At 36.9% G+C, this 15,837-nt stretch overlaps 1 protein-coding gene across 1 annotated transcript; it reads left to right on the top strand.

Moving 5' to 3' along the window:
* Positions 1-7,495: 7,495 nt before the first annotated feature.
* LOC125662320 (uncharacterized) lies at positions 7,496-14,872 on the top strand. Its single transcript, XM_048894491.2, has 3 exons — positions 7,496-7,567; positions 11,042-11,137; positions 11,824-14,872. Exon 3 carries the CDS (start codon positions 11,998-12,000, stop codon positions 13,744-13,746), a length of 1,749 nt encoding a protein of 582 aa, XP_048750448.2. The 5' UTR covers positions 7,496-7,567; positions 11,042-11,137; positions 11,824-11,997; the 3' UTR covers positions 13,747-14,872.
* Positions 14,873-15,837: the final 965 nt, after the last annotated feature.

The following is a 15,837-nucleotide window of genomic DNA, read 5'->3' as shown; positions in this document are numbered from 1 at the left end:
TTATATGAAAGCTTCCTTATATAATGCAAATTCTAAATTGTTAAAATCATGGCCCCCGGGGGTCGGATGGGGCCACAATAGGGGATCAAAGTTTTACATACAAATATATAGGGAAAATCTTTAAAAATCTTCTTCTCAAGAACCACTGAGCCAGAATAGCTGAGATTTATATGAAAGCTTCCTTATATAATGCAGATTCTAAATTGTTAAAAGCATGGCCCCCAGGGGTCGGATGGGGCCACAATAGGGGGTCAAAGTTGTTTTTGTTTTTTTTCTTTTTTTTTTGGTTTTTTTTTTTTTTTGTTTTTTTTTTTGATATAGTGCAGATTCAAGTTCGTTAAAATCATGGACCCCGGGGATTGAATGGGGCCTCAAGGGGGGCATCAAAGTTTTACATACAAATTTATAGGAATAATCTTTTAAAATCTTCTTCTCAAGAACCACTGAACCAGAAAAGCTGAGATTTATATGAAAGCTTCCTGATATAATGCAGATTATAAATTGCTAAGATCATGGCCCCCGGGGGTCGGATGGGGCCACAATAGGGGGTCAAAGTTTTACATACAAATATATAGAAAAAATCTTTAAAAATCTTCTTCCCAGAACCACTAAGCCAGAAAAGCTGAGATTTATATGAAAGCTTTCTGATATATAGTACAGATTCAAAATTGTTAAAATCCTGGCCCCTGGGGGTCAGATGGGGCCACAATAGAGGATCAAAGTTTTACATACAAATATATATGAAAAATCTTTAAAAATCTTCTTCTCAAGAACCACTAAGCCAGAAAAGCTAATATTTACATGAAAGCTTTCTGACATAGTGCAGATTCAAGTTTGTTCAAATCATGGACCCTGGGGTAGGATGGGGCTACAAGGGGGGATCAAAGTTTTTCATACAAATATATAGGGACATTCTTTTAGAATCTTCTTCTCAAGAACCACTGAGTCTAAAAAGCTGATATTCACATGAACAGCTTCCTAACATAGAGCAGAACTAAGTTTGTTCAAATCATGGCCCCCTGTTGTAGGATGGGGCCACAATAGGGGATCAAAGTTTTACATACAAATATATAGGAATTTTTTAAAAAAAATCTTCTCAAGAACCACTGAGCCAGAAAAGCTGATATTTACATGAAAGCTTTCTGATATAGTGCAGATTCAAGTTTGTTCAAATCATGGCCCCTGGGGGTAGGATGGGGCCACAAGGGGGGATCAAAGTTTTACATACAAATATATAGGAAAAATCTTCAAATATCTTCTTCTCGTGAACCATTGGGCCAAAGAAGTTCACATTTACAAGGAAAATTTCTGACATAGTGTAGATTCAAGTTTGCGAAAACTATGGCCTCCAGGGGTAGATTGGGGCCATGATAAGGACTACGGTTTTACATGCAAATATATATAGAAAGTCTTCTGATATGGACCAAGGTGACTCAGGTGAGCGATGTGGCCCATGGGCCTCTTGTTATTTATCTTATTTTTATTTGATTAATTATATTTAATTACTTATATGTAGTGAGCTTTTCTAGTTGCCTGTTGTACGTCTGTCTGTCTGTCCGTCCGTAAACTTTTTACATTTCGACTTCTTTGCCAGAACCACTGGGCCAATTTCAACCAAACTTGGCAAAAATCATCCTTGGGTTAAGGGCTTTCAAGTTTGTTCAAATGAGGGGCCATGTCCTCTTCAAAGGGGAAGATAATCACAAAAGAGATCAAAGTTTTACATGCAAATATATTGGGGAAAATTTTAAATATGGTCCAAGGTGACTCAGGTGAGTGATGTGTTTATTGTCCTATGGGGATCAGGGTTAGAATAGGTCCTCAGTATCCCTTGCTTGTTGTAAGAGGTGACTAAATAGGGAGATCCTGATGATGAGACTGCATAAACCGAGGCCCCATGTCACAGCAGGTGTGGCACAATAAAGATCCCTTCCTGCTCAAAGGCCTTAGGTGCCAAGCATAGGCCTAAATTTTGCAGCCATTCACTGGAAACGGTGACGTCTCCATATAAGTGAAAAATTCTTGAGTGAAACATACAATGTACAACCAACCAACCTTTTTAGCTCACCTGATCTGAAAGCTCAAGTGAGCTTTTCTAATTGCCTGTTGTCCGTTGTCTGTTTGTCTTACCGTCCGTCCTTCTGTAAACTCTTTACATTTTCGACTTCCTCTCCAGAACCACTGGGCCAATTATAACCAAACTTGGCCAAAAGCATCCTTGTGTGAAGGGCTTTCAAGTTTGTTCAAATAAAGGGCCATGCCCCCTTCAAAGGGGAGATAATCACAAAAATAGGGTGGGGTCATTTAAAAATCTACTTCTCAAGAACCACTGGGCCAGAAGAGCGGAAATTTATATGAAATCTTCCTGACATAGTGCAGATTCAACTTTGTTAAAATCATGGCCCCTGGGTGTTGGATGGGGCCAAAATAAAGGATCAAAGTTATACACACAAATATATAGGGAGAATCTTTAAAAATCTTCTTCTCTAAAACTACTGGGTCAGAAAAGCTGAAATTTAGTACATGAAAGCTTCCTGACATAGTGTAGATTCAAGTTTGTTAAAATCATGACCCCTGGGAGTAAGATGAGGTGGCAATAGGGGATCAAAGTTTTACATGCAAGTATAATGGGGAAATCTTGAAAAATCTTCTTCTCAAGAACCACTGAGCCAGAAAAGTTGAGATTTAGATGAAAGCACTTCCTGACATAGTGCAGATTCAAGTTTGTAAAACTCATCACCCCTGGGATTAGGATGGGGCCACAATAGGGGATTAAAGTTTTACATGACTAATTAATAGAAAAAATCTTTTAAAAAATTCACCTTACGAACCATTAGGCCAATCAAGTTTACATTTGTACAAAAGCTTCCTGATATAGTGCAGATTAAAGTTTGTAAAAATCATGGTCCCCAGGGGTAATATGGGGCCACCGTAGGGGATCAAAATTTTACATACAAATAGATAGGGAAATTCTTAAAAATCACTGGCCAGGAAAGTTTACATTTACATGAAAGCTTCAAGACATAGTGCAGATTCAATTTTGTAAAAATCATGGCCCCCAGGAGTAGGTTGTGGCCACAATAGGAATCAAAGTTTTACATGTGAATAGGAAAAATCTTTAAATATTAGCCAAGGTGACTCAGGTGAGCGATGTGGCCCATGGGCCTCTTGTTATAGTATCATAAGCTACTATCCAATCGTTGCATGTATCTAAAATATTTATAGACAGCTTAACAAAAGAGAAAATGATCAAATATTCAGATATATAATATCAATAGCATTTCATTGTGTTGTTTTTCAAAATGTCAAGAAAATATTGGTCTGATACTAGTCGATACGTTGTTCTATGTACAGCTGTATTAAGTGGTATCCGCTTTTGAGGAGTAAGTGTATTTTGTTCATCACGTGATGTGGTCGTGCACAACTACAAAAACAATGAGCACAAATATTCAACGAACATGCAATGTTTTACAAACGTATATGTTTTCCGTGGCAATATTGAAAAGGATCAACTAATAGTGAAATATATGGATTATCTTCTAGTCAGGGGTAACCATAATAGTAAGTTTGGTCTCTCAAGATACTGAGCAAACATTTGCAAGTAATCAGTCATTGAAGTTATAACCTTTGACTTTATGACATGAAAACCAATGGAGGATCTACTGTTAAGGAGACACCAATGTACTAAGTTTGATATCATTCAAGGACATGGTTTTCAAGATACTGAATGGATAATATCTTGTATATGTCCAGTTTGACCTTTGATCAATAGAGGTCATTTACTATTTAGATAGAGGTAGTGTACCAAGTTTGATAAGTCAAGCAAAGCGTCTCAAGATACTGCGCAAGCAATATCTTACTATTTCCTGTTTGACCTTGTGAGCTGAAAACCAACAGGGATCATCTATTTACTAGGGGAAACCACAGTGCAAAGTCTGGTAACTATCGAACAAAGGATTCTTTAGATATTGTTGAGGGCAATATTTTATGTCCAGAAAGTTTGACATTTCACTTTGTTGATGGATTGATTGATTGATTGTATATTGTTTAACGTCCCGCTCGAGAATTTTTTATTCATATGGATACATCACCATTGCTGGTGAAGGGCTGCAAAATTTAGGTCTATCCTCGGTGCTTATGACCTTTGAGCAGGGAGGTATCTTTATCATGTCACACCTGTTGTGGCACAGGGCCTCGAGTTTTGCAGTCTTATCCGAAGGACCGCCCCATTTAGTCGCCTCTTACGAGAAGCAAGGACCTATTCTAGCCCGGATCCCCACGGGATTATTTCACTTTGTTGCCTCAAAATCAATACCAAGTTTGATATCTGTCAAAGGGTTCTGAAGACATTGAACAGACAATATAAAACTGTGTCCAGTTTAACCTTTGACCTCATAATCAATTGGAGTGATCTGCTATACATGTACTGTCAAGCAGATGGTTCTCAAAATACTGAGCGGAAAATACCTTATGTGCAGTTTGACATTGTGGTATCAAAATTGATAAGGTCATATATTCGTTGGGTAGAACCAATGTACCAAGTTTAATGTCTCTCGATCAAAACGTTCTCAATATATTGAGCTGATAACATCTTGCTATATCTAACTATATTCAGCTTGACGTTTTATCTATATATAATGTATCAATAAGGGGCATTTACTCTCTTAGGGGATGCCCTACTAAGTACTAACTACTGTACTAAGTTTGGTAACTGCCAAGCAAAATATTTTTTTTAGATAATCGACCAGGCAAGACTTGGTCTACAGACCGACTGAACGACCGATGTAAAACAATACACCCTTTTTTTCAAGGGGGCATTTAAATGAGAGATGGAAGCAAACTATGGGAAAACTGCATTATAATCCAGGCGGTGTATTGTTGATTAACCTTATAAGCTACTTTAGTATGACATGAAGCCTCTGTTTCGGACGGGAGTATATTTTCCACCTTTTTTCGAAATTCCAAAATGCAATACATGTCTTTTTATCGGGATAACAGGTACCTTGATAGTATCAGATAAGATACCATTTTCTAAGTGTCCTTGGGATATGATGTTGGTCACGTGATCATATCCTATAACAACCGAAGGGTGTTATAGTAGAATAATCCCGTACCGACTTCATGTGTCATATCCCAATGACACTCAAACATCATCTTATTTCTTATATCTATATTTTTATTTGTTTTATTGTCGAGCTTCCATACTTATGTTGCAGATGACCGATTTAACAATCCGACAATACAAGAAATAGTTCGGAAGAGATTTTTCTAATAAATAATTAAGAACAATATCTAAGAGAATATAAAATATGAATATCTAAACCAGAAGGAGTAGAAAAGACGAACAGGTGTAAAATGAAGGTAATTTAGGGCATCAAGTCAACTCAATTAAAGAGAAGAAGAACGGAGTAATCTACATCCACGATGATGTTTTTTAGTCGATCAGTAATGGAGAAACTGTGTTGTTGCTCTACTTGAAGCTACAATCGCAATTTTTAGACACAGATTTCAACAGAAATTCAGTAGATCTGAGACAATTGACGGAATATAAATAAATGAAGTAAACATTCAACTTTTGAACTAGTGTTTTGCGAGTTTTAGAAGGAATCAACAGTACGTTCATTGTTACTTGCAGCATGGTTAGGATTCGAGTCGTGGTTGCGGCTGTATCATTACACTGACAGATTTTAACGAAGTGTTGGTAGGTTGCGTTTTTTTTACCTCCAGGGTTTGTAGGAGAACGAACTGACAAACATGTTTTTGTTCACTTGAGAGATTTCTGTTGTAGGGTTATAATAAAGACTCGAATCGGTGCCCTGACATGAACATAACTTTCGAGCCTCGAAGCCAGCCTCACTCCTGGCCGTGATGCCTGTACAACAAATTATCAATATAAAGTAAATAGGGTTATATCTCTGCCCCATATCTTCGCTTCTAATAACTAAGTCATCGTAGGAATCCGTGGCGGATTTAGCGCTTTATGTAATCAAAACAATTACCTCAAAGCGCTTTACCTGTAAAAAAAAAAATTAAAACGAACTTAAACAGAGAACTATAAACACACAAAAGGGCATAAAATGATACAAGGACTGAGGTTAACATAGTAATTATGAGAAGGCAAAACTACATAATTTAAAAATACATGTTTTCAGTCTTCTATGGGTTGTAAAAATAATTGTTTACATAAATACCAAATTACAGATTAAGTGCAAGTTTGAAACGATGTGTTTTAAGTTGTTTTTTTTTTTAAGTCTAATGAACCGTGGACGCGAAGATCCAGCGGAAAGCAGTTCCACAGAATTAATAAAGAAACATCGAACCGTCTTTCGCCATACAGGTTAGTACGAGCGCGTAGCTGTAGAAGGTATAACGAAGTGTTCGCTGTGTATGGTAGACTTAAACTATTTCCTGGATGTACATGCTGAAGCTAGTCCATGTAGTGCAATGGAAGTATAAAACAGGACTCGATATGTCACATATAATCAGTGAAGCGATAGGAAAATATTTGTAATATTTCCGTGAACGTGTCACTAGCCCGGATTCTCGCGAAGAGTAAGGGGGGGGGGGGGGGGTCCGTATGGTTGCTGTCTGATGATTGTTCGAATAGCGTGCAATTATATTACATTCACCGTGCAATCTCCAAAAGTACCCCACGGACATATTACGAAGCCCGCGCGGTTCTCTTGCAAAGGCTGTAGAATTCTTTTTGCCTGCAATGTCCTCTCAAACGCTTTCTATTCCGTAAATTTACCCTAAGATTATTGTGAAGTACATTTTTGACATGTCTAAAGATGTTTGAAACTTCATTAGCTTTCAACTAGACAATATCGTCGAGGACACGGAGTCTGTGGTTCCATAAAATCTCACTGAGGAATGGAAAGGTAGATATATACAAGGCCGTCCGAACATCGCAGACAAATGTAAACTAAAAGTTCAGAAATGTTTAATAAAACTGAAAAGACTTTAAAACTGTTGTAATGAGAGAAAATGTATATCCATGAAATTTTCGTATCAAAATTCACTATCAAGGTTAAATTCTTTTGATATATTTCTTTGATACCACCATTATATAAATCATGTTGAAAAGCAATTATTGAGAAAGAAACCTACATTCGATACACAATACAACACAATTATCTCAAAATTAAATAATTTTTGTGATATATCTAGGGAAAGCGCACTGTTAAGGCACATTTACCTGATGTGCCCGTCTAGAGCTACATGTGCATCATGCATGTCTATGTTTGCATACCCCAAGATATCTCAGCACACGAGCTTTGATGGAGTCAGGCCTTACAGTGTACAAGAAATGATCCGGACACGATTTGATGATTACGTATCCCAGTTAAGATTATGTTTATATATGGTACTTAATGTATATTCTGTTGAGTATTAAAAACTTTTTTGATTATGTAAATATCTAATTTTAAGATACTCAACGTTTCATACATACGTATACATCATATGTTCACGGGGAAGTAAATATCCGGTTTAATTTTATTTTCCACAAACAATCGAAGTAGCTAGAATACGTACTTGGTCGTTTCAAATCTGGAAATTCTATACGGTAAGTTAATTCAAAATAATGTTTTCTGATTAAATAAGGACAGTTATTGAACGTCATTTACCTTTGTAAATTAACAATTCTTAAAACACCATTATCCAAAGACGATTTATACCACATATACTCGCTTTCTCTTGTTTTAACCCTTTATTTTTATGTGAGTCGCTCCACAATAATGGTTTATATTATGCTCAATATTAGTATCTGTAATACAATGTGTGAAAATATATCAACTTTGCAATTCTACTAAGTTCAATATCTGATAACAAGAGACATAAAGGTGTTGTAACATATATTTTTTTCATAATGATTAATACATTCCTTTTAAGGACTACTACATATACGGTATGAAATAAAGAAACATTGGCCGCTGTAAAATACATATGTATATGTAATTTTAGGCCTAAAATACCACACAATATCTACTACAATAGGGAAACAAAGGGCCTTGAATGAAAATAAACTTCCTATAGGTAAACCTAATTGGTTGGAGAAAAAGGAAATTGAATACAAAAACAAAATACAAGTGTTCAAATAGGGAAGGAAGTTATTTCAGTCTGCACGCCATATTTTACATGCGTACACTGCACTTACATGGATCTATATATAACATACATTTTGCCTTGCGTACAGCTGTACGTGATTGTTGGGGATAAAAGTTAAGTAGTTAGATTCACTAATACTATACCCCAACTTGTACAAATCAAGATGATGTTCAAACCTGTCATAAGTGTCCATGTGAAAGAACTATTCAGATACGCTGTAATGTGATTGCAGGTCACGTCCATTAGTGTTTCTATTAAGATCATACGAGGGATGTTCGATATGTAATGTGTATTGTACGATATCTTAAAAGCATTCGATTCAAATAGTGAAATGGACGTTACATCTCTTCAAAGTATACCCCGCGGTTTGAAATACAGAATTTCAATCTCTGAATCCATGTGTCATGGTACATTGATTTAGGTAGACCTCCGACTCTGAGACACTGACTGATAGCTGAGCCAAGGGCTTATCGGGACTTGTAATGACGACCAGATAAGAACTTTTTGAGCTATGGAAAAAGGAAAACGTCGCTTAAGGCTAGATCTGACGAGTATGATGGGTGTGGCAAGACAGTAACCTTCTCCGACTTCAAAAATTGTTCACAAGCTCAGATATTTGTGATGGAGCATTACTGTGAAGTCGACAAACATAGCTAAATCCTGACACGGGGCGTCGTTTAAGATAATATTTCTTGAGCTTTTTTAGTATAACATCTCAGTAATACCGACCGGTAACACCTTTGCCTTCGGCACCGGAATTTGTACAGCTATACCACCACATGAAAAGAATATGCAATAAAGAACCTTCTCTGTGGTTATGATTTTGTTGGTAACTACATGCTTTCTAACGTATTTAGTTAGCCATATTTTGCTTCCATTTTTTTTACTGGTTCGAAATAGTGAACCCATGTTTCGTCACTAGTAACAATGTTTGCAAATTGTCTTTGATTGAATTTGGGAAACAGTTTGAGCAATTTCTTAGCGGTTTGCACTCGTACCTGTTTTTGGTCTTTTGTCAATATATGCGGTATCCACCTGACAGAAATCTTTCGTACTTTCAAAATACGATTCAAAATGAAATGCATCCGTGATAGTGATATGCCAACAGCTTTGGCAATATCACAAATCGTGTATCTGCCATCACTTTCAATTATTTCCCTGACTTTTGAGACATTTGCCTTTCCTGTTAGAGTCACAGGTCGGCCAGATTTTGCTGCGTCTTTGACGGACTATGTGCCAGTCAGAAAGAGTTTCTCAAATTAGTACGAATTGATTTGATCATAAAAGATATGATGATCTATAGCAAACGTATATGTCAAAAAGGCAGAAAATATGCAAATTTGGATAAAAATATGATTTTAAAAAACAATAATATTTCAATCCATATGAAAAAAAGACTGAGCTAGGAATGTAGACAAATAAATCGATCGATACAACTAATTTCACAAGACATTTAAATCACCATTTTGTGACGTAGTGTCATAAAAAGTATAAGCTTTAGTGCAGTGAGCTACCTTAAAACCCTTCTGTGTGGTATCATTGCGAAGTATTGTCATTTAATAGAGACTAACAACAACCTTGAGGCATACTAAGCTGATTTAGAACGATCATTATGATATTACTTAAGTTTTTAGTAGAAGAAGGGAAGTGATTAAACAATACTTATTTTATATCGTCGGAGTGAAATTCCTTATTAAGTGTCTCTTCCCGTAATCCACTTCCCCACACTATGAATTCTAAATAAAAGCTAGTTTATATTAAAACAGATTTTAACCACGATAACCTGGTCTCTACGAAACTGGACAAATCACAGGTATTGTTGATACCATTGTCTCCGGGGATTTTTTATTTCGCACAACCCACACTATTGTAAATAATTCATCCAAGCATGCAACAAATATACATAGTGTATGTTAGAAATAAATGGTCTATTTGGCATTGTGCAATAATACACATTTTATAAAGGCCTGGTTATTGCAAACATGAGTAAACACATTGATCAAGACTATCCCCAGTACATGAAACCCAAGGCATCCGGATTTTGCATATATGCGAATAGACGTTAGCGACTGCGTGATATGATTCAATATATAACTTGAAATTAACAAAAACACCACAGAGTTTACTACATCCACTTCATATTTAAACATTCTACTGAACATAGATGTTAACAACAAATTTAGTGGGAGGATTCAGCTTCTCCATCATCAACTTTTTTTTCCCATATTTATGTAGCAATATTCCACCATCACCTGTAAATGGTGTTTATGTTCCTGCATATGATAATCTTTTAAGGTGAGACATGCTATTAACAAACAAGTTGATGGTACAGGGATTTCAACAGTCGCGATTGAAGTCAGCATTTTCCAAATTCTATGGTCGTTATAACGATTTAGTTTGGCAATACAGCCTGTCTTTGGATCAAATGCTGTGTTCCATACCGATTGTTAGGTCGTTCTCGACACACTTTTTTTTTTACTACTGATTGCCCTGGTTACCTGATCAAGACACGGGGTTCATGACGGGTGTGCCCGATCGAGAGGGGATGCGTACTTCTCCTAGGCACCTGACCCCACCTCTGATATGTCCAGGGGTCTGTGTTTGCCCAACTCTTTAATTTGTATTCTTATGGGAGTTACGAGATTAATCACTGTTCATTACCTTCATCTTTCATTGATCACCATTCATGATATATAAAAAAAATTTGTACACTATTCATATTAAAATAAATCCAGAGACAGCTATAGTTATTTTTTTTTTAAATATACAGTTTAATTTTCTTTAATTCGATACTTTCTTTTGAAGTAACTATGACTAAACTTTCGTTTTCACTATGTTTTCCATAGTTTTATTTAGGGTTTCATTTAAATGAAATGCAAAGTTATAACCTTTATATCTTATCATTTATCATTCTATCTCAAATGATCATCAGTAGCGTAGACAACTTGCAAGTTCTTCTCCACCATTGATCAAGACATTCCCATTAAAGCGCTGTTGGAATCCCATGAAGTACAGTAAACATTATAAGGTAACAAAAGTATTATTTTTTTGTAGTCTGTAAAATCTAGTATCGATTTTAAATGTTACCCTCAACTTAATCCAGACCGTCCTGGTAAAGTATTCCAAACAGTATATCCCTTTTCTGATTGATTGATAGAATGTTGTTTAACGTCCCTCTCGAGAATATTTCACTCATATGGAGACGTCACCACTGCCGTTGAAGGGCTGCAAAATTTAGGCCTGTGCTCACAGCTTATGGCCATTGAGCAGGGAATGATCTTTATTGTGCCACACCTGCTGTGACACGGGACCTAGGTTTTTGCGGTCTCATTTAGTCGCCTCTTACGACAAACAAGGGGTTCTGAGGACCTATTCTAACCCGGATCCCCACGGGGGTCCCTTTTCTGAGTTGTAAACGTGTAACACATACGTAACTTTGAAACACATTTTCAGAGGACGATAAGGAAATCCGAAAGTTCTTCCTGTTCGTTGTTTTATCATTTTTAATTTTTTTCACCCCAAGTTTCTACAGAAATATACAAACAATAACAAAGTTACAATGGTCAAATGTTACTGCAAACAATACGTGTATCAGCATGGTATATCAATGGATGGATAGGCAGTAATATAGAGACAGAGATACATAATGGAATCATTGAATGTCCACACACATCTTGAAACATATCTTGTAGACTTTGTAATCTTTTATTTTAGGTAAATCGTGTGGTTGAGTCACCAGAGTTTCTGCTGCAGTGTCCACAGTCGAATTTTATTTCGTGTCTCAGTTCGTGCTGGTACAAGATGATGCTTTCTGTGATAAATTGATGTGACAGACGGCTCTGTGTGATTAAAACGTAAGCGTAAAGGTATTGACACTACAGAGTCACAATGGCTACTAGTAATCGCCCCTGTACCGATAGTGGATTTTATGATTTGGATGAAACGGAAAACAAAACACAATCTCCACAATCAGAGAAACCAAGTAAGACTTCTCGGATGCGTCGGTCATTGCGTAAAATATGGACGTCTCCTTCGATGTTTCAGTTATTTAAACGGTTGGTCAAAAAAGACACCAGGGATATCAATGAAGATAACGAGCTAGAAGAATCTATATCGGGAGGGGAGGAATGTATTTCGTATTCACCCAAATTATCTCAAAAGTCGCCACAGTTTGAGGATTCAACAATGAACAGGAAGACAATTATTAAACAAACTGAGTCTCTGCCACTAACAAAACAATCATTTCGCACCTTTACTTCAAATAGTATGGAAGAGGGAACAGAGTCGGTTACAGAATCTGACGCGTCTACAGTAGACAATATTGGAGGATTTATCCCGGCCTTTCCTGGCGTAAGTGGCACTAATGAGACAAATGTACAGTTTGGAAAGAGAAGAAAATATACTCGGAAAGGACCAGAAGCAAGACCAAAAGCAAACCTGGAGATAAAGCGGCTGAAAGAAAGGGAATATAAAAACCTACAAATACTACCTTACTGCCATGATATAAGTTTTGAAAATTTAGCAGAATACCGCCTTCCCTCTAGTCATTTGCTTGATGCATACGTCAATGATAAGCAAAAAATGGGTATGGAGTTTGAAAAGGTCATAATGGAAATCGGATGCAATACTGACTCGTTGTGGTTGGTGCGAATCGGAGTCAGGTTCTTATCAAGAGGTTCTGAAGAATGGCTCGCCAGCTTTCTTTCTGACTGTAGCGACGAACTAAAACAATGCCTAGTGGATGAAGTAACGAAACTGTTCTCCAGGAGGTATGAACAATCATTGCATATTTGCGAAATGTGGGTGGGATATAGCTCAAGGTGTGATGTCACAAATAATCCATTCGATACACTTGTAGTAACCACATATGATCCCATACCACAAACATCTAAAGTACTGGAGTTCTGTGGTCTTACAGTTGTGTATCGCGAAAAGAATAAATTCTCATCAGAGGCCGTGACACTTTTACAACACGAAACCAGACATTATCTAACCATTAAATTATCGGACATCGCTACCGATGATTTACTAGCTAAGCACTCGAATATAACATTACTTACTATCTCTGGTATCAAATCAAGGGGATTCAGCGGCTCTAAGCACCTAATAACTGTAACTCCATGTGTCGTAGTTTATTGTAAAGTCAAGGGAATCGTCCCTTTTGGAGAACCGATTTTTCCGGAAACGATAGCAGGATATCCAGTTGATGTTCGGGAAGGAACGTGCTCCTTTGCAAGTAATCCAGCTGGCTTACAGCTAGGGCAGAAGATAGGGCCTCTGAGAACTCTATTCGCATTCGGAACACTTGGAGGATTTGTAGATCTACCTGAATCCAACACGACAGGTTTCATTACATGTGCACATGTCGTCTGCTCTCATGATATTCTTCAGCGAGGAAATGTTCAAACCTATATCCAGAATAACTGTATAGAAATATCCGACAAAAGTATTGATTCAACAGAATCAATTGGTGTAGTCAGGAAAGCCGTTTTTCGCTACGGACAGGACACACAAGTTAGCATTGATGCAGCTCTGGTTGAAATCACCTCCCGGAATCCGACAGATGGAGAGTTTGCAATTGACTGGTCAAAAGATAGAGACAAATTAAGTGATATGGGTAGGTCATCTACTTTTTAGCAAATCCGAATCCAAAGGCCAAGGTATCTTTTCTGAACAAAATTTATCCGTCGTCAGATAACCCGTTTATTATTGTCGTAGTTAATACAAACTTTTCATTATTTCAAAATACTTTTCCCGAACCATAAATCCAATCAATTTCACCTGAACTTGGCACAAATGATTTTGTGTGAAATGATACAATGAAATAATGTGCTTAAACATCTTCTTAACAACTAAAGAAACAGAAAAGACATATACAAATAAGGTTTCTGATGAAACGCATATTTAAGTTTGCCCGAACCACTGTCTCAGGAATCAGCCCAAAACAGAGATCATAAACAAGTGTTTTACACATGCCTTTATAAGATTGTTATCGTAAGATATTCTTAAAAATACAAAATTGCACTCTATGTAGATTCAATATTAAGGTAGCCTTATGTCGTGTGTAGTCATGTTTGTTTACGCAATGACACAAAGGCGAGAACGGGACGAAAAAAGGGGACTCAGACTATATACTCCGTTTACCTGATCAAGACATATGACCCACGGCGGGTGTGATCAGTCGACATGGGATCCTCACTTCTCCAAGGCACCTGATCCCACCTCTGGTTTGTCCATGGGTCCGTATATGTCAAACTTTTTATTTTGTATTCCTTATGGGAGTTATGAAATTGATAACTGTTTGTTATCTTCACCTTTCATCTAGTAACTTGATTTCAGAGTATTCTTTTCAAGAGCTACATCGGTCCATGACGAAAATACAAGGATCCTTATAGCCAGGTTGCAGTCATAGTACGATTCAAGATTTTGCATAGAAATGTATAGGGATATTTATATAAAGGCACATATCCCCCAATCTGTATGTAAGATCTTAATAAAGATATCGATACTAAGGCATTCTATGAACAAGAGGCCCATGGGCCACATCGCTCACCTGAGTTCAAATTATTTTTTTTCTACCACAGGCTAAATTTAGCCTAGTGGGTATAAAATCCACAGGCTAAAATGAAAACCTATAACCTAAAATAAAAATAATGAAGAATTATCCATTTGATCCACCTCTGGTATATCCAGGAGTCCGTGTTTGGCCAACTCTCTATTTTGTATTGATTATAGAAGTTATGAGATATTAAAGCATTTAATACATGTATATACATTGTATTCAAATTTGGTCAAGAGCTAGCTGCAATGATGTAGACCTCTCCGATTTTTTTTATTTTGACGTTTTCGGCAGAGGGCTACAATTCCACAGGATCTTCGTAATGGTGCAAAATATATTTATGAATAGCATGTAATAATTTAATTCTTATTGTATCCTTGTCTCTGATTGGTAAAATTCCAATTGAGGAACGCAGGTTATTTTTGTATAACCTGGTTTGGTATGGGGACACACCCACTTGACAACCAGAAGCCGGAACTATTTTTGTTCTTTCTCTGACTAAGACCATGTTTATCAAAATTCGGCCTAATGTCCAAAGTGAATAATTTTTTGTTAGAAATATTCTCTAACATGTTCTTTTCCTGTAATGTACTGGTTTTTATATGTAGAGTTGGTGAAAGAACACAATTTTTAGGTTTACATTACTAGTATAAATCCTATAATTTGCGCTACTTTTTAAGATTGCGTCATACAACGTCGCTATATATTATTAGAAGTGGTAACGTATTGTAAAACATGATTATGCAATGAGTGGTTTAATATATAATAAGATCTTGAAAAAGAAATTTTCTTTCCCAAATACGCAAGAAGGTTATTTTACTTATAGCCCGAATGGCACACCATATTTTTCAATCCTTCATTCGGCCATTTTCACACGCGGCGCCGTTAGCCTGTTTGCGCTGTTCGTGGAAGTTGCAGAGGATGTACTCATCGCATTTCAACGTAAGCTTTAGAAATATGAATATTGTAGTATCTGGGGAGTCGTCCCCAGTACGACCTTTTTGGCAGACAGCTTCCGGAGCCCGGATGACAGTTCCCGCCAAGAGGCATCTTTTGAACGACAGCTTGAAGAAGCTAGACGTATTATCGACAGCACCAAGAATATAGATATAGACAGCCATTCAGCGTAATGCATAGGTAAGTCTGTGGGTAACTCACGGGATTAATGG

Source organism: Ostrea edulis, chromosome 8 (genome assembly GCF_947568905.1).
Source record: "Ostrea edulis chromosome 8, xbOstEdul1.1, whole genome shotgun sequence".
Lineage (NCBI taxonomy): Eukaryota > Metazoa > Mollusca > Bivalvia > Ostreida > Ostreidae > Ostrea > Ostrea edulis.
This window is presented reverse-complemented; position numbering and strand designations above follow the sequence as displayed.

Excerpts from the sequence above, each read along its gene's own strand:
- LOC125662320 (XM_048894491.2), top strand. The coding sequence starts at position 11,998 with ATGGCTACTAGTAATCGCCCCTGTACCGATAGTGGATTTTATGATTTG.